This window comes from Piliocolobus tephrosceles, chromosome 2 (genome assembly GCF_002776525.5).
Source record: "Piliocolobus tephrosceles isolate RC106 chromosome 2, ASM277652v3, whole genome shotgun sequence".
NCBI classification, from domain to species: Eukaryota; Metazoa; Chordata; class Mammalia; order Primates; family Cercopithecidae; genus Piliocolobus; species Piliocolobus tephrosceles.
Window position 1 is genome coordinate 151294130 of NC_045435.1, and position 18208 is coordinate 151312337.

The 18208-nt window shown below is 35.0% G+C and overlaps 1 protein-coding gene across 1 annotated transcript; it reads left to right on the forward strand.

Annotated features, from left to right (window-relative positions):
• The first annotated feature begins 353 nt into the window (after positions 1 to 353).
• On the forward strand, positions 354 to 17820 carry DAZL (deleted in azoospermia like). The gene is given in 12 exon segments (XM_023207240.1): positions 354 to 383; positions 385 to 420; positions 6222 to 6368; positions 6642 to 6733; positions 7269 to 7320; positions 7753 to 7816; positions 7904 to 8043; positions 9376 to 9447; positions 10161 to 10211; positions 10980 to 11093; positions 12439 to 12537; positions 15918 to 17820. Coding segments are annotated over 12 exon segments (951 nt in total). The 3' UTR covers positions 15972 to 17820.
• The last annotated feature ends 388 nt before the right edge of the window (positions 17821 to 18208 follow it).

An 18208-nucleotide genomic window follows, 5' to 3' on the forward strand; every position in this document is an offset into this window, starting at 1 on the left:
CCCACCTCCTACCGTCCCCACCCCTCCCCCAGTCCCACGCGCCCCGCCCCTCCCCCACTCCCACACGCCCCTCCCCGCCAGCCTCACTTCTGGCGCTCTCCCCATGGCTCTGCAAGATGGCGGCGGGCCTGCTGTGGGACCTGCCTCCTTAAGACTCGGAGGGTCGGAGCTTCCTTAGGAAGTGGTTCCCTCCCGGTGCCTGTACGGGGTGGGGGGGGGGGGGGGGGTGAGGGGGGGTGGGGCCCTCAGCGTAGGGTGTGTGGGGCGTCCTGAAGGCAGGGCCCGCTAGCTGAGGGGGGCTGGGCCGGAAGTGTTTCTGGTCCCCTTGCCTGTCAGCTGCTGGGGACTTGCTGATGGCGGCTCCCACGTGCGGCAGCGACAGGCACAAAAGCTCGCCTGACGCCATCTTTGTGGCACGAGGTCGGTTTCAGTAGTTACCATTGAGAATTTTAGAATTTTTAAACTCTAGGCACAGTTTTTTCTCTCTCGATAAACAGGAACCTTTGACAAAATGTCCATTTGGTAGATAGTGTTGGGTGTGCGTTTCTGTGAGTTTGGTAAATGCCTAGCGTTGGTTCAGCACCACCACAAGATGCCGCTCTGAACACGGTGACCAACCACTGAGTCACGAACGCACGTATTACATGCTATGTGTGTGTCTACATTGATAATTCTGTCTCTTCACTTTTAGAGATAAAGGGAGGAAATTTATACACAGTTTTTATTACCACGTATAAACATTAAAATAAAAATAGATTATGTGTAATTAAAAGTTAATTACCTTGAGTTATAAGAAATTATTTATTATAATACTTTTCATTTTTAGAGGTAAAAGAAAGGAATCCTAATAATTACATTGGATTTTTTTCTGATTATGAAAGTAGCATATTTACTCATTTGAAAACAATCACTGTAAGAAAAGAGCAATCTGTCTTAATCCTAACACAGCCGTTAAATTTTGATACATGTATGCCCTTCCAGATTATTTTTATGCTTATATTGCATATAGATGGGCCAACTTTTGCAAGAGTTACACCGTGCTGCATAATGCTATTTTACAACTTGCATCGATGTGGGCATTATTCTGAAGATAATTTTAATTTTCAATATATGTTAAAAATTATACCATCATTTTACTGAATTCCATTATGATGAATACTTTTTCAGTATTAAAACAATACTATCGGGCGGGGCGCGGTGGCTCATGCCTGTAATCTCTTTAGGAGGCTGAAGCGTGTGGATCACTAGAGGTCAGGGGTTCGAGACCAGCTTGGCTAACATGGTGAAACCCCGTCTCTACTAAAAAAGATTAGCTGTGCGTGGTGGTGCGCATTTGTAACCCCAGCTACTCGGGAGACTGAGGCAGAAGAATCACTTGAACCTGGGAGGCAGGTTGCAGTGAGCTAAGATCTTGCCACTGCACTCCAGCCTAGGCAACAAAGAGGGGAGGCTCAGTCTAAAAAAAAAAAAAAAAAAATGCTATGAATATCCTTGTGTAAATATCTTGGCACGCTTGTATTATTAATTCCTTGAGATGAATTGCTGTAAGTGGAATTGCTGGGTGAAAGCGTTTTGCCCCTTTGGTAACAATTTTAAGTTACTCCCCTCGCTAGTATCGTGATGAGTATTCCCACCTATCAAACTGTGATACATCTTTTCCAAGCTGCTCTTGGGTAAAGCATGTATCAGTATTTTCCCATTAATGGTGTGGACAGTGATCTCTTTTTCACACCCTTCCCAATGAAAGGTATTGGGATTTTTTTGAATCGTCAACCTAAGAGCTGGAAAATATTTTACTGTGTTGATGTGCACTTTTTGAAATCATCGATGAAGTTGATCATTGATCATTAGCTTTTTAAATTTCCCTTTTAATTTTTTTATTCATAAAAACTGTATTAATGTTCACCTTTGTCATACGTAGTGGAAAAAATATGTAGTATTAATAAGGAGGTGCCCTTATTCCTAATTTCAGTGGAGATGACTCAAGTATTTCACTTTAAGCTTAATAATAGGGCAAAATTAGATTGATAGAAAATAAGATATCTCTATTTCTGTTTTACTTGGATTTTTAAATAATTTAAAAATGAATGCTGTATTTTATCAAATGCTTTTTCAATGGCGAATTAAAGTAACAATATCCTATGAAGTATTCTTGCATTCCCAGTGTAAACTATATATACTGCTGGAATTTTGCATTTGTGCTGAGGGCAGGGATGGCTCATCTTGATGAGGCTTTGTTACTTATATGCTGTTAGCTTTGTAAAATGCGTTGAGAAATATTTTTTTCCTCTTTGAAAATTGAAGAAAAGTGTTTAAATTTCTTAATCTCTTCTTCTGTCTTCTATCTTTGTTTCCGGTGTCTGGTGTGTGCACCTCTCTCTGACACACACACATACACCTAAGTTATCTATTTCTTTACAAGTTGAAAGAATTCCCAGGGAAACTGAGCCAGGTATCATTGGGTGTTCTTTGTCAAGATTGTTTTGTAAAAATTTAAATTTCTCTACAAGTTTGTCATGTCGTTGATTTCCAAATTTATTCCAATAGTTTTTATGCATAGCATTGTTTTATAATCTGTGGTCATAACCCATTTCTCAGGTTTCATATATCTTTTTGCTTTCTTGCTTTTTCTTGCTTAGTTTTGCCAGGATTGTTTATTGCTTGAATTTCATCCTCCCCACCTCCAGCTCCCCAAGACTCTACTCTTGGATTTACTTAAAAGTTTTGATTCTGATTTTCATGTCATATTTTCTTAATTTTAGCATTCTCTTTATTCTCTTCTTTCTATTGGTGTAAATGTAACTTTGATAACTACAAATTATAGCCTTTTCCTGGTCAATTTATATAAATCTCAATTTGCTTACAGGTTCACATAGTAATTGAATTAGATAATACTGTCAAAGAAGCTGACATCCCAGGAGTTTAAATAATTTTTTCCAGCTTTTAGCTGTCTTTGTCACTTGGTTGTCCAAATATAACAAGGAATATGTTTGCTATAAATAATAAGGACAGTTGTGTATATGATGGTCTTGAAGCTCACCCCTGTTTACTGTTCCAGCATTTCTCATTTCAAAATTCACCAACTCACTTGAAGGTATGATTAAGAAAATTACTTCTTTAATGCAGTTTGTTTTCAGGATGCTATTGACAGTTAAGATGGTACTTTCTTTAAAATTAAGCTTTTGCTTATCCTAAGCATTCATTTATATTTTTGGCCATAGTTTCACCAAACGTTGTCTATTGATTGTGGATTTTTATATATACACTTTAATTATGTATAAATACAGTAGGAATTTAACAATCCCTGCTAATCAAGCCATGGTAAAAATCAAGTACATTGCTTACTTTGTTAGCTTTGAGCGTCACCTGCTGGCTGAGGACTAGGACATAATGTTGTCTCCTTAATGTAAGATGTTATTACACTGTTAAAATAATTCAATGAATTTCATATTTACGATTCCAGTTAAGCAGGCAGCCAGTTTGTAAGATACAAGCCAAGTCAGACTTCCTATAATGTCAAATGCCTCTTTTCCTCTTTACCAAACTACTGTCGTCTCCAAGTACACGTTTTACTCTTGTATCGAGTATGAGAATTAGAAGAGACACCAGAGATCTTTTCCAATCATTCATTTTCAAGCAAGGAAACTGAGGTCCTGAAAAGACTTACTTTACTGAACAATGGAAATCAGATCCTTCCCAAACAATAATTTTCCTCCTCAATTCTTGTGGCACTGTCACAAGGTTTCTTAACCACACCCTATTCAAATTTTGGACCAAATAATTCCTTGTTGTAGGAAGCTGTCTTTGCATTGTAGGATGTGCAGTAGTATCCCTGGCCTTCAGCCGTCAGATGCCAGGAATACACCTCAGGTGTAACAGTCAGTCTCTCAACATTGTTAAATGCCCCTGGGGCTCAAAAATCTTCCCCAGTTGAGAATCAGTGCATTATCATAACTTCTTATAATTTGTTTTCTGCCAGATGTTACACTTCTAAATTAAAATACATCCAAACACTATGATGCAGAGACAATACTGTATATGTAGCTTGTTTATCAAAGAGAAATATATTCAAAGTTCATCCACAAATCAAGGGGGAATTGAAAAGGAGAAAAGAAACTACAAGAATTTCAGAATTTATTTTGTTTTGTTTTACTCTGGGATTTCTGAATGAACTGAGAAGAGATTGGTGAATTGTCTATAGGGAGGGGAAATCTCATCAAGTTCCTTATAGTTCAAGATATGCAGCTTAATGCCATTTAGAAAAACGATAACATAAGACATTTTTAGAAAGGAAAAACTTTAGAAATAGTTTTTAAATTTTTCTTCCCCATCATTGTCATGAAATACCACTATTAAAGAAAAGAATTGGGAATTATTTAGTTACAAACCCAAAATAGCAAGTGTAAGCGCAAATAGAGAAAAGCAATAAACTCAGCTTTAATTGATTTGACAACTTAGATTTCCTCTCTAGTAAAGCTGTGTAGAATCAGTAACTTCTGTCATCTAATTAACAAAGCAGAAAGTCTACTTTCTTACTAATTCCTATAAAATTACCGTGCCTTTCAAACAGATATACAGTTGCTTTCTTTTGTCTTTTGTTTTCTTTCAAACAGGTATGTGTGGAATAGCTTTCTCTTTTGCAGCCTTTTGTAGTTACCTTTTGTAGTCAACGGGCACTTCACCAATGATTTTTAAATTAATGATGTCTCATAGTTTCCTGATGTTTCAATTAGTTCTTAATTAAAAGTATCTTCAAAATAAGTCAGCTAAAATAGTAAAGCCAAAAAAGAAACTTGAAAAAAAATCTACTGAAAATAAATTCGAATAACAGGATACTAACTTACATTGGCATACCACTTTATACTTTACGAAATGAATTCACAGATGTTATCTCATTTCATTCTCAAAGCAATTTGCCCAGAGATACACAGCTGGCAAGTAAGTGACCTATAATCACTTACCTGTAAGGGACATAAACCTAGTTCTCCTGACTAAATTAATTTTTGTTCCACTATGCTATATTGCTTCTCCGACATATATATTACTTACAAATTCTACTTGAGAAAATTTTACGTTAGCCTTAGAGTCTACAGCGGAAAGAATAAAGACAGTTCTGATCAAAATCCAGAAAAATAATGAGTTATATGTATGTGTTTCTTTATCTGAAAATAAAGATGGTATCATTTATATCTGCCTACTGTGAAAATTAGAATTATTAGTGGGACTGATTTGGTGTTACTCAGGAAGAAAAATGTTATTTCAAAAGATACTTTGAACACCCTAGCATTAGGGATGAGGATTATAACCCTTTTTTTAGAAGGAGCTATGACATGTGAGCAAATAATGTTTCCATGATCCATTTCTAAAGTGAAGCAGGCATGCTAACACAGGGAGTGTTAAAATTGTAAAAATTCATGTTAATTTTGGTGAAAAAGGCGAAGCAAGACAAATTGGTTTAAAACTTTGAGGCTTATTTTCTTTTTGCTGTGGCTTTTTGGAGTTTTTTTTTTTTGAGATTTGTCATCCTTTTTATTAGTATACTCAGTAAAATGAAAAGTTGTTTATGAATGTAGAACAGGATGATTTTAATGTTAATTTTTACAAATCTGAACTTTCTGATTTTGGGGTTTTTTTTAAACTAGTTCACATAGTATTTTCACAAATACTAAGTATTCTTCCACAGCATTATACAAGACTTGGTAATGAGCAATACTGGGTTTAAGAAAGTACTGTATCCTGGTTGGGTGCGGTGGCTCATGCCTGTAATCCCAGCATTTCGGGAGGCCAAGTCGGGTGGGTCACCTGAGGTCGTGAGTTGGAGACCAGCCTGGCCAACATGGAGAAACCCCATCTCTACTAAAGATACGAAATTAGCCAGGTGTGTTCTCAGGCGCCAGTAATCCCAGCTACTCGGGAGGCTGAGGCAAGAGAATCACTTGAACCCGGGAGATGGAGGTTGCAGTGAGCCGAGATCATGCCATTGCATTCCAGGCTGGGTGACAAGGGTGAGACTCTGTCTCAAAAAAAAGAAAGTACTATATCCTTTTGTTAAAATTCCATGCTGATCTACTCTGATGAGTTTAAATCCTGATCCTGAACTAACTTACAATGAAAGTAATTTATATAAAATACTTTATACTTAGAAAACAAAAGTTATATTTCACATTATGTATGGGTTTTTCCTGTATATCTAATTATGATGTCTACTTTCCAAATTACAGTCTGCTGCAAATCCTGAAACTCCAAACTCAACCATCTCCAGAGAAGCCAGCACCCAGTCCTCATCAGCTGCAACCAGCCAAGGCTATGTTTTACCAGAAGGCAAAATCATGCCAAACACTGTTTTTGTTGGAGGAATTGATGTTAGGGTATTGTATTCATACCTCATTTTTACATTACAATACATTATGAATAATGGGATTTGGGCCCTGTTACAAACTTAAGGTTTTTTTGTACTTCATGGAGGTTTAGAATTGGTTTTATATTTGTCCCATAGGTACTAAAAATATCTTTGACAAAGAGCCACTGGTCGTTTGGGGACAAAAGGGGGAGAAATTTTCACATCATCAAACCTTCTTTTAATAAAATTGAAATTTTTGAATGCTGAATTTTTACTCTTCAAGTTCAATTCTTTTCCATAGATGGATGAAACTGAGATTAGAAGCTTCTTTGCTAGATACGGTTCAGTGAAAGAAGTGAAGATAATCACTGATCGAACTGGTGTGTCCAAAGGGTGAGTAATTTTATCAAAAATATCTGAACTCTAGCCACGTATAGAGTATCAGAGAAGACTTCAAAACTGGTATTCTGATGCTTACATAAATGAAATTTGTTGCTGTGTTAATTTCTTTCATGTAGAGGATAAAAGTTTATTGCCAGCTCTTTAGTAATTTTTCTAATGTTTGTTTTTTAATATCTTCAATCTGCATTTCATACAAATAAATGAATCAGTTTTCTCAAAGAATTGTTTTCTTCATACATTGCACGGTATCTTAAATTTTAACCACCTTGTCTTAGATAGTAAGTAAAATTCAGGTTCACAGATATGAATTACTTGGCAATCAATAAAGTTTTCACACTAATCTTAGCACATTTTGACATAGTTCAGATTAAGAAAAAGCAGTATTTGTAGAGGATCTATCATGTACATCTTAACAAATACCGTAGTGTATTATTCATCTTTTAGTCATCACTTCTGTGTATTGTAGAAGTTTTGAACCATGTACTGTATGATGGTGATTTTATACTTCATTTATCTGCCTTTATAGCTATGGATTTGTTTCATTTTTTAATGACGTGGATGTGCAGAAGATAGTAGAAGTAAGTAATCTAATAGAAAAATCTCGTTTGTTTTATTGATACAGTGTTTAGTGTTGAGTGATATACTCAGTCTCGTATAAAATTTGGAAGAAGATACACTTTCTGTTTAAAATCCAAACTTGGAGGAATCTCACATGATGTGTTAGAACCTGTTTGTTTTTGACTGGGCACCTAGCTTCATGAACTACAGACAGGAAGGGTTGGAGACAGGGCAGGGTGATGAAAAGTTTTTGATCAACTTTCACTTGATGCCTCTTGACACTGATAGAGAAGTAAGGGAGGTAGCTTCATGATGACAAATTTTAATTTGGTGTGTAGTTATCACTGATCTTCTATGATAATAAGAACTTTAGAAGATTTTAGGTGTTCACCCAAGTCTTGGAAGTAAAGACTTGAAAATTGATTCTAGTTTTGTTACTGTTTTGTTTTCAGTCACAGATAAATTTCCATGGTAAAAAGCTGAAGCTGGGCCCTGCAATCAGGAAACAAAATTTATGTGAGTACAAAGAGAAATTGTTCTTGTTGACACATGTAGCTTTTCTAAGAACTAAAAATAGGCTTTTTATTTTTGCTTTTTAAAAAGGTGCTTATCATGTGCAGCCGCGTCCTTTGGTTTTTAATCATCCTCCTCCACCACAGTTTCAGAATGTCTGGACTAATCCAAACACTGAAACTTACATGCAGCCCCCAACCACAATGAATCCTATAACTCAGTATGTTCAGGTAAGAATTGCTTACGTTCCTATTCTCTTGTTTATTGTAGTCATTGTGCCCTCTGGAATTATACCCAGTTTCCATGTAAGTGGTAATAGCATCCCTGTTTGAATACTTTGAGTAATGGGAAATTTATTTTGTTAGAAATTTCTTAGTGTTGTTCTTGATATGAGCTAAAGATCTGCCGTATACTTTGTCTTTATCTTAGAAATGACCTCTGTAGACACATGAAGAAATCTCTTCCTTTTTCCCCCCATGTAGCTAGTTCCTGAAGTATTTGAAAGCAGCTCTCGTTATGTGTCTGTCTACTTTATTCTTCTCTAAGGTTAGCAAATCAGCTAGCTCTTCTTTTATCTGCAGTGATTTCCAGATGCCACCTCATATAAATTGCTGACTTCTGGATATATTCTGGTTCTGGAATGGGTAGATTTCTGATGTGTTTTACTATATAAATCCTGTGAGTTTCTGGCATATAATTTCTCTGATCCTGGTTACTTTGATATTTAAAGTAGGATTTGACATGCTATCACTTATTGATGATAAATAACATTTATTTTCTTCTTAGTTCATGTTACTTGTGTCTTAGTTTAAAAGACATTTTCTTTGCTGGAAAATAATAGTGAAATAGTTCTTCAGTGTCTCTTATTCGTTGACATTTTCCATGTACTTGAAATGTGTAGGGTATACCTTTTCTTCTTTCTCCTTCTGTGAACGATGGCTAGAAAAAAAAGCCCTATTTGTTTCTAACATTACTGTGAGCCATTACTGAATCTGGGTGTATTCATGTATGCTGCCACCTATATGTTTTCAATCAATAACTATTTATTGAAAAATATAAGACATTATACTGTCTTGTGCAGTTTTGCATTATATACAGCTCTTAGGTTTTCGAAGTGAAGTACAGAAAAAGCCATAACATCTGTAGGAGGACTACATATTACCCTATAATATTGTCAAATACAAAACTGTCTAGAAGTATTTTGACAAAAAAATAGCAAATGTATTAATTTAACTTACATTGAAATCTGTCTTAATAGAGCCTTATCATCAGTGTAAGAAATAACATCTGGGTGGGATTATACACAGTATAAATAAGATAAACTTTGCCTGTTGAAATAGTCACTTCTTTTGTCATTTGTTCCCCCTCCCCACCCAAAGGGTAACACTTGATAGGTAATATTTCTTTCTTCATAAAGTCAGTCAGTCATTTAGAATTCTGCATTGTTGTATATAGAAAAATAATATTTTAGAAGTTTTCGTATTTTTGTTATGTTGGGAATAATATTTCTTTCTAATTTTAAAAAAAGTTTTATTAATTCTTTCTGTAAACTTTATTTTCAGGCATATCCTACTTACCCAAATTCACCCGTTCAGGTCATCACTGGATATCAGTTGCCTGTATATAATTATCAGGTAATTTAAAAGGGAGTAAAATGATTTACTTTCAGATTTTATTGAGGCCTTTAACTTGTTTTTACAAATTGCCTGAATAGTTTAAACTAGTGAAATGTACCTAAAATTTAAGAAAAAAATTAGTCTAGAATTAAGACCTCTGTATTATTTAGAAGTAATGGAATAATATTTTGGCAGGAATATACTTAGCAATAACTTTACAAAAGTTTTATGAGATTCGATGTACCCTTCTGTATTTCAGCATGTGTTTTTTTCATTTTTGCTGTCAAATAGCTGAAACAGCCAGACTGACTTTCATCAATTTTTTAGGGAGATAGAGTGAAATAAATTATCCAATTCTTAGAGTACAAATTCAAATTCTATTTCTATTTTAGCTGGCTGCTTCACAATAATAGTTCTGTGAGTCTCTTTACATAGATATGACTGTATATATAACCCATAATCATATCTGTGGTAATAAATTGAAGCAACTAATATCTCTGAGATTTCCACAATGCCAACTCCCGAAAATTGGGGAAAAGGTGAGGTTTTACACATAGAAGTAACAACAAGAACATCAGGGATTAGAAACATAAAGTACTTCTTTTTTCCATTCTGTTTCCTATAACAACAAAGGAGCCAGCATGAAAAGTACTTCAATATTGTTTTCTCATGTGTTTTTGAAAATGTGTAGGAATATTTGAATAATTTTGGTTTCCTTTTTTTTTTTTAAGATGCCGCCACAGTGGCCTGTTGGGGAGCAAAGGAGCTATGTTGTACCTCCGGTAAAGTGAATTACCCAAACATATAATTCCTGTTCTTTATTTTTTTGTGTGTGTGTTTATATTTCTTGATTTTTTCCCATGTCATATGTGCCTATATTTTTAAATAGTTCTTTATATTAATGTGTTACATTTTGTTACTTTCTTTTTAACCCAATTAGAAACTCCCATGGGAGCAATAGTGCCTTTTTCTCTCAGGTTTTTGTGTGCTTAAGCAATGACTGGTCTAGATAATAAGTGTTCAGTTACTTGTTGAACACTTGTTCAGTCTATCAACTATGTAATTCAAGAAAGGTAGTATTAATGTGGATTTAGAATTAGCATGTGTCTGCCTAGAATCTGCTTCTGGCTTTACCAGCCATAAAAAAAAATTGTTGAAGAGGAACAGAAATGTTTTGCTGTTAATTATTGTTAAATAAGAATAGGAATAAAACAAGAGTATTACATCTAAAACACCAAAGCTGCTGTCTTTCATCAGGATTGGAGATTTGAAGGATATAGTAAGTGTTAACAAACACTTCCTTACTACATTAGTTTCTTAGAGTCCTTGTACTTCTGATTATCTTGATACCTAGAAGACATTTTAAAACAGAAGGCTGCCTTACTATATTTCAACTGTTCATTTAAAACAAAGTTTCTGAAATAATGTAATTGAATTTCAACACAACCTACATTGAAACTTTGGATACCAGCTCACCTTTTTGAAGAATAAGTGGCTTTTAACCATATCTGTATATCTGTTTAATTACACTTTCATTATTTTAAATATAGGCTTATTCAGCTGTTAACTACCACTGTAATGAAGTTGATCCAGGAGCTGAAGTTGTGCCAAATGAATGCTCAGTTCATGAAGCTACTCCGCCCTCTGGAAATGGCCCACAAAAGGCAAACATCTAATTTTGTTTATATATATTTCATTTTTATTTTTTCTAGTTTTAATAATAGTTTTTTGAGAAGTAAGCATTTTTGCCCGAATTTAAAGATGGGAGCCATAAATTATAGAGGTTAAATAATTGACTATTATTCAGCAGTTGAAGGTGGGTGAAATTTCAGATACCCCAAATTTTCAATGTATACATAAAGTTTCTGATTCAGCAGTCCTTTTCTATATTCCAGTTCCACTAATTTTTAAAAACCATACTTCAGTAAATGTTATGTTAATATGATTTGGCAGAATGTTATGGTAGGGTTTCCTCAAGAATTCTACTCTTCAAAAGGGGAATTAGTACGAATTATATGTACCTTTTCTTTTACAACAGTTTTGATATTTACTTAAACAGTGAAACACATTACTTGTGGCATTCTCTATATAACATTATATGTGGCAGTAGTTCCCAACAGTGGTGAAGTTAGTAGTAATTATTCAAATATTGAGTTAGGCAGGGTTGTTTCTTCTTTTTATCAATAGAGCAAATTTCCATAATAATACTTTCACTCTTGAATCATATATGTAAATGAGTGGGAGTGTGGAAGTAGTTGATGTGCTGGTAATATGTATAACACTGAAGAAGTCCCGTTGGAGTGTGAATTCCTTGATTTGATGATTTGATACTCGATTTTAAAATGCAAATAAATATTAAAATAGCTTACAGTATAATTGTCAGGTTTTGTCCTTAGTATTTTTTCTTGAAACATTGGAGTTCACCTAGGGATTTAACAAATTCAGCTTTTTAAACCAGTATTCTGTCACTAAGGTTCTAAAATCTTTAATTGTCAGAAAACTTGCATACTGAGTGATACGTGGTAAGAATTATGAATCGCATTTTTGTGAATTCCTTTTTTTTCTTTTTTTTTTTTTTGCGAGACATAGTCTCGCTGTTTTTCCCAGGCTGGAGTGCAGTGGTGTGATCTTGGCTCACTGCAACTTCCACTTCCTGGGTTCAAGCAATTCTCCCTGCCTCAGCCTCCTGAGTAGTTGGGATTACAGGTGCCTGCCACCACGCCCAGCTAATTTTTGTATTTTTTTTTTTAGTAGAGATGGGGTTTTGCCATGTTAGGCTGATCTTGAACTCCTGACCTCAGGTGATTCTCCTGCGTTGGCCTCCCAAAGTGCTGGGATTACAGGCATGAGCCACCACTCCCAGCCTCTTTTAGCATTTTTGCATTTCTTTAGAAATAAAGTAATATGTTCATTAAACCATCAAAAAAAATAAAAATAAAAATAAAAAACCTTATTCAGAGTGAGTGAAAGAGAATCATCTTTACATTACTGAAAACTTCTGTGTTTCAGAAATCTGTGGACCGAAGCATACAAACGGTGGTATCTTGTCTATTCAATCCAGAGAACAGACTGAGAAACACTGTTGTTACCCAAGATGACTACTTCAAGGTATGAAGGGAACAGTATGCATAATTAAAAAGCCCACTTGTTAGATTTAAAGTATCTGTCTTCCTTGTGGTATATGTATTTTGAGATTTCTTAAGAGCATTTAATTGAACTGTCGGCATTTGACTATAACACAGTAAACCAGAGTGGGTTTTACCTGGCAGTGTATTTTCTGCTGTCGAACCCTGATATAATGTAGTTACCTTTAGGGAAGAATCCTTCAGCAGAAATTTGTAATTGAAAGGGTTTACCAGAGAAGAGAGTTAGTTTACTGGCTTGACCAAATAGTAAAAGAAAATTTTAGATATAGAAAGCAGATCTTGGCTGGGTGCAGTGGCTCATGTCTGTAATCCCAGCACTTTTCGGGGCTGAGGTGGGTGAATTGTTTGAGCTCAGGAGTTCGAGACCACCCTGGGCAACATGGCAAAACCCCCGTATCTACAAAAATTAGTCAGTTGTGGTGGTGCATACCTGTAGTCCCAGCTACTCCAGAGGAGGCTGAGGGAGGAGGATTGCTTGAGCCTGGGAAGTTGAGTTTGCATTGAGCCATGATTGTGCCACTGTACTCCAGCCTGGGCAACAGAGTGAGACCCTGGGCAACAGAGTGAGAACTTGTCTCAAAAAACAAAACAAAAAACAAACAAACAAAAAACATGCATATTGGATTAAAGAGAAGAAAAGAAATTGTTTACTCAGGAGATATACTTGAACAGTGTGAAGGGAGAAAAGGGGTAAAGTGAAGCAGTAAAATGTTGAATGGAAAGAAGTGGCGGTTGATTGAAACAGTTGGTGAAGTGGAAGAGAATGTGGGTAGTTGAATTCCAGAAAGATCTGATATCTGATCCCGCCTTCTATCCATGTTGTATAGATAAATCTTATTAAGGCTTCAGTTTTTACAAGTCTAAAATGAGAAGGTACAGGACTAAAGGTTTCTGGGTCCCTGTAGTTCTAAGTCTATGAATAGGAAAAATAACTAACTTGGTCAGTCCAATGGGAGAGAAATACTATGGTTAGTAAAGGGAAGGTGTTTTTTAAATAATAGGTTTATTGAAATATATAGTTGAAATACCAGTAATACAATTTACCTATTTAAAGTTTGCATTTCACTGTTTTTTGATGTGTTCAAAGTTGTATAACCATGACCACAATCAATTTTAGAATACTAAATCACCCCAAAAATCACCCCCCTACCTTAGCAGTCACCTGCTGTTTTCCCCCATCCTGTGCAGCCCTAGGCAACCACTAATTTACTTTCTTTAAGGATTTTCCTGTCCTGGACATTTCATGTATATGGAATCATACATAATGTGGCCTTTTGTGACTGGCTTTTTTCACTCCGCATATAATGTTTTCAAGGTTCATCAGTATTCTAGCACGTATCAGAACTTCATTTCTTTTTATTTATGGCTATTACCTCATTCTGTTCATTCATCTGTTAAAGACATTTGGATTATTTCCTCTTTTTAACTATTAGAAATAATGCTGTGAACATTCATGAACAAGTTATTATGTAAACATGTGTTCTTATTTCTCTTGCCTATATACTTCGGAATGGAATTGCTAAGTCATACTTAACCTTTAGTGGAACTGCCAGAATTTGTCAAAACTGGCTACACACTTTACTTTCAAAAGGAAATGTTTAACCATCACTTTGTGTCTTAAAACAGAAAGTAGACCAGCTTTATTTTTCGTCTGTGAATGGATATAGGATGAAGCTTAAGCTTTTTTTAAAGGGTTGTATTACAGATCTCCTGTATAATGTAGAAGAGTAGAGCCCACATTGCAGAATTAAGCTCTTAACATCTTCGCAACAGGGAGTAAACGTACTTGAAGTTGACATTTGTTCTCTAGTTGCTTCATTCTACATAGATAGTATAATTTAGAAAAGAAGGAACTGAAATTGTACATCAGCTTACCTTGCCCAAAATTCTGGTGATTACATAGGTGTCTACAGTAGTACTTAAATGATTTTCAAAGCAGAAGATAGTCGTCTGCTTTTCTATTTTTTTTTTTTTGTTTTGTTTTGTTTTTTTGAGGTGACCTCACTGGGTCACCTAGACTGGAGTGCAGTGTCACAATCACAGCTTACTACAGCCTGAAACTCCTGCATGCAAGGGATCGTTCTGCCTCAGCCTCCCAAATAGTTAGGACTACAGACATGCACCACTATACTTGCTAGTTAAAAAGATTTTTTTTTTTAAGAGACAAAATCTTACTACATTGCCCCTGGCTGGTCTTGAAATCCTGGGCTCAAGTGATCCTCCTGCCTCAGCCTCCCAAAGTGCTGGGATTAGAGGCGTGAACCACCATGCCCAGTCCAGAAAATAGTTTTTAAACTTGAGTTCTCACCTGGTATTAGACAAAAGACTCCCTTTAAACTCCCAGAGTTTTCTGCTTGTTTGGGAGAGGAATCAGAAGTTGGCATCCTGCAGTTGTCTGACATCTAGACCTATTTTGATTGACTGCTTGTTGTTGTTTTGCATTTGAATGCATGAGGTATTTTTGAATGTATTTACTATTTCCATAGCTCATTCCACTCTTCATTGTCTTAATTCTGTAGTCCCTTCATAATCTTGTTTCCTGCATTACCTCTGAAGATAAATGTTGGTGACCAGTTTTCTAGATTTTAAGCTAAATAGGATATCACTCTTTTGACAGATTAGGTAACTTCCGGAAGCCACTTTTATTTATATGACGACGAAACTGAAGTCCTAGAAAAAGGGCAGAGTTACTTTTGTAGAAAATAAAATACTATTATGTTATTACTCATTTGCTCAGTCCCATTCCTCCTCTTAAGGCCTCTCACTTTTTTCAGTCTGCACATCTGTAGGCAACATAGAGTGATAAGAAAGTTTTGCATGTATTTTAAATATTTCTGTTCCCTTTCTAAAGAATGATACATCTTCACAGGTTAATGATACGTCTTTAAATGCCAAAACTTACATCTTTCAACCTGAAAACATGAAATTTCAGATGGAAGAGCTGTTCGCAAGCTGTGGTTCCTATTAGATGCAGTTCAGTTAGTGAAAGCAGTATTTTTTACAATTACATTTTCTACCAGCTGTCTTTGGGACATTACTGCAAAATTATTAAGAAGTACATAAAATTATATTGAGTCTAAGTCCTATTATTTCTGAGTTTACTGGGATTTCTTTTTTTAAAATTGATTTCTTTTTTAACTAAACTGTTTAATAAAACTAGGCATCTTAGTACATATGTTATCCCAGTGTTCAAGAATGCTTCCCAAAAAGGATAATCTTTTTTCTCATTGTTTTTAGTGTTTAGACCCAAAACAAGTGGTTTAAGTTTTTGACAACTTTCAGATCTATAGTAGTAATCAGAAGTTTTCAGTAAAGTAAAAGGACTCTTTCTATCTTTTCCAGGATAAAAGAGTGCATCACTTTAGAAGAAGTCGGGCAATGCTTAAATCTGTTTGATCCTCCTGGCTATGTAGTTTCATGGAAAGTTGCTGGTTTTGAATATTAAGCTAAAAGTTTTCCACTGTTATAGAAATTCTGAATTTTGGTAAATCATACTCAAACTTTCTGTATAAGTTGTGTTATTAGACTCTCTAGTTTTATCATTAGATGTTTATTTAGAAACTGGTTCTGTGTTGAATATATAGTTGAAAGTAAAAAATAATTGAGACTGAAAGAAACTTTAAGATTTATCTGCAAGGATTTTTTTTAAATTGGCATTTTAAGTGTTTAAAAGCAATACTGATTTTCAAAAAAAAGTTTTTAAAACCCTATATTGAAAGGTCAGAATTTTGATAGTCTGAATACAAGCATTTCACTTCTCCAACAAGTACCTGTGAGCAGTACAGTATTTACAATATTGAGCTTTGCATTTATGATTTGTCTAGAAATTTACCACAAAAGCAGAATTTTTAAAACTGCATTTTTAATCAGTGGAACTCAATATATAGTTAGCTTTATTGAAGTCTTCTTATCTAAACCCAGTAAAACAGATTCAAAGCAAACAGTCCAATCAGTGGGTCATATGTTTATTCAAAATATTTTATCTTTTATCTAGAATCCACGTATATATATCCTATTTGATAAGGATAGTAATTAGGATAACTAAAATTCTGGGCCTAATTTTTTAAAGAATCCAAGACTAAACTTTACTAGGTACATAAGCTTCTCAATGAGTCACCATTCGTCTTTTTTGTAAAAACTTTTTTCTTTGAAATGCTGAACTTGGCTGTATGTCAAATTGTGCAAAATATTGGTATTAAAGAATGCTGCAACTTTTTTATGTCACTTAGAGGTTAATCAGAGTATCTGAAAGGAATTGTTTTTATAAAAACATTGAAATATTAGTTACTTGCTATAAATAGATTTAGTCTGTTATACTTCCTTTTGTAAAGTAAAATATGTCCACAAGAGTCAAAGTATAGGTAGTTTTGGTATTTCTAAACCACAAAAGTTGTTTAATAAGTACATGTCAAGAATGTGCTAGAGTTAAAAGTTAACGTTGTTTCTAGATTAGGTGGTGTCTTCATTTTACATTGTGACAAACAGCTAGAGCACCAGAGCCCTTTTGCTCTACCCAGTCTTTCTTTTCCAGCGTTTGTCACTTGTCTTTCAGGAGGTTTGCTTCTAGAACTGGTGATGTAAAGAATGGAAGTAGCTGTATGAGCAGAGCAGTTCAAGGGCCAAACCCTGGAACGGTAGCAATGGGATATAATACCTTTCTAAGGTACATAGTTGTATCAGTATCATTTGATCTGCCATGGACATGAGTTTAAAGCGGCTTTCTGGCCCTTGTTTCAGTGGCTTCTTCCCTAAAATGTAGAGACTCTAACTTAATGTAGTTACTATGAGCCGTATTACTAGTGCTCACTGGGGTCTATAATTCCTCAAAATTTTCATTCTGAATCTGAAGAAAAGAGTCTTTTAACTTTAGAATTCCCAAGAGGGCTTTATTACACCTCAGAAATTGAAAGCACCCTGAATTTGTCAATTTAAAAATTAACTGTAGTTTTTTTGGTGCTATAACATTGACACGTATCATTCTGTGATTAAATCTCCAGCTTACTATAAGTGATACCTATATTCTAAAAAGCTAATTCTAATTATTCCAGTATGACCTTAAGGAAAAGTAAGGGAATAAATTTTTGTGTGTGTTAGAGTGAAGCATTTAAAAGTAAGGGTAAAAGAGATGAAGTCCTGAATCTTTCAAAATGGAAAATTAACTCTACACTTAGAAATACGCTTCTACCTATTGCTGATACTGTCTTTGCATACATGAATAAAAATAAACTTTTTTTCTTCAAAAGTGTTTTTGGCTTTCTGATGTAATCTAAAATGGTGGGGAGTTGGGAACTGTGTAACAAGGTTTAGATTCTTAAAATGTAAAAGTACAGAGTTCATTTTACTAATCTGGCAAGTTCGCTCATAAAAGAAATTCAGGTACAAAGAGAAATTTAAGAGATGCATGAACAGCAGTGCCAAGTAGGAATGTTGACGAACACATCTGACTCTTGCTATCTCATGGCTAAGGTCCCTTGCAATTTGGACCCTATGAAACATTTTGTCTACTGTACACTTTGGGCCTAATCTCGAGACCTTTTGTTTAGGGATATTGCGGTTGCTTAATAGAGCTTAAATTTTTTGTATTGCATGTACTTCATATGGATGCAATTAAAAAAATCAGTACTTCCCACCTC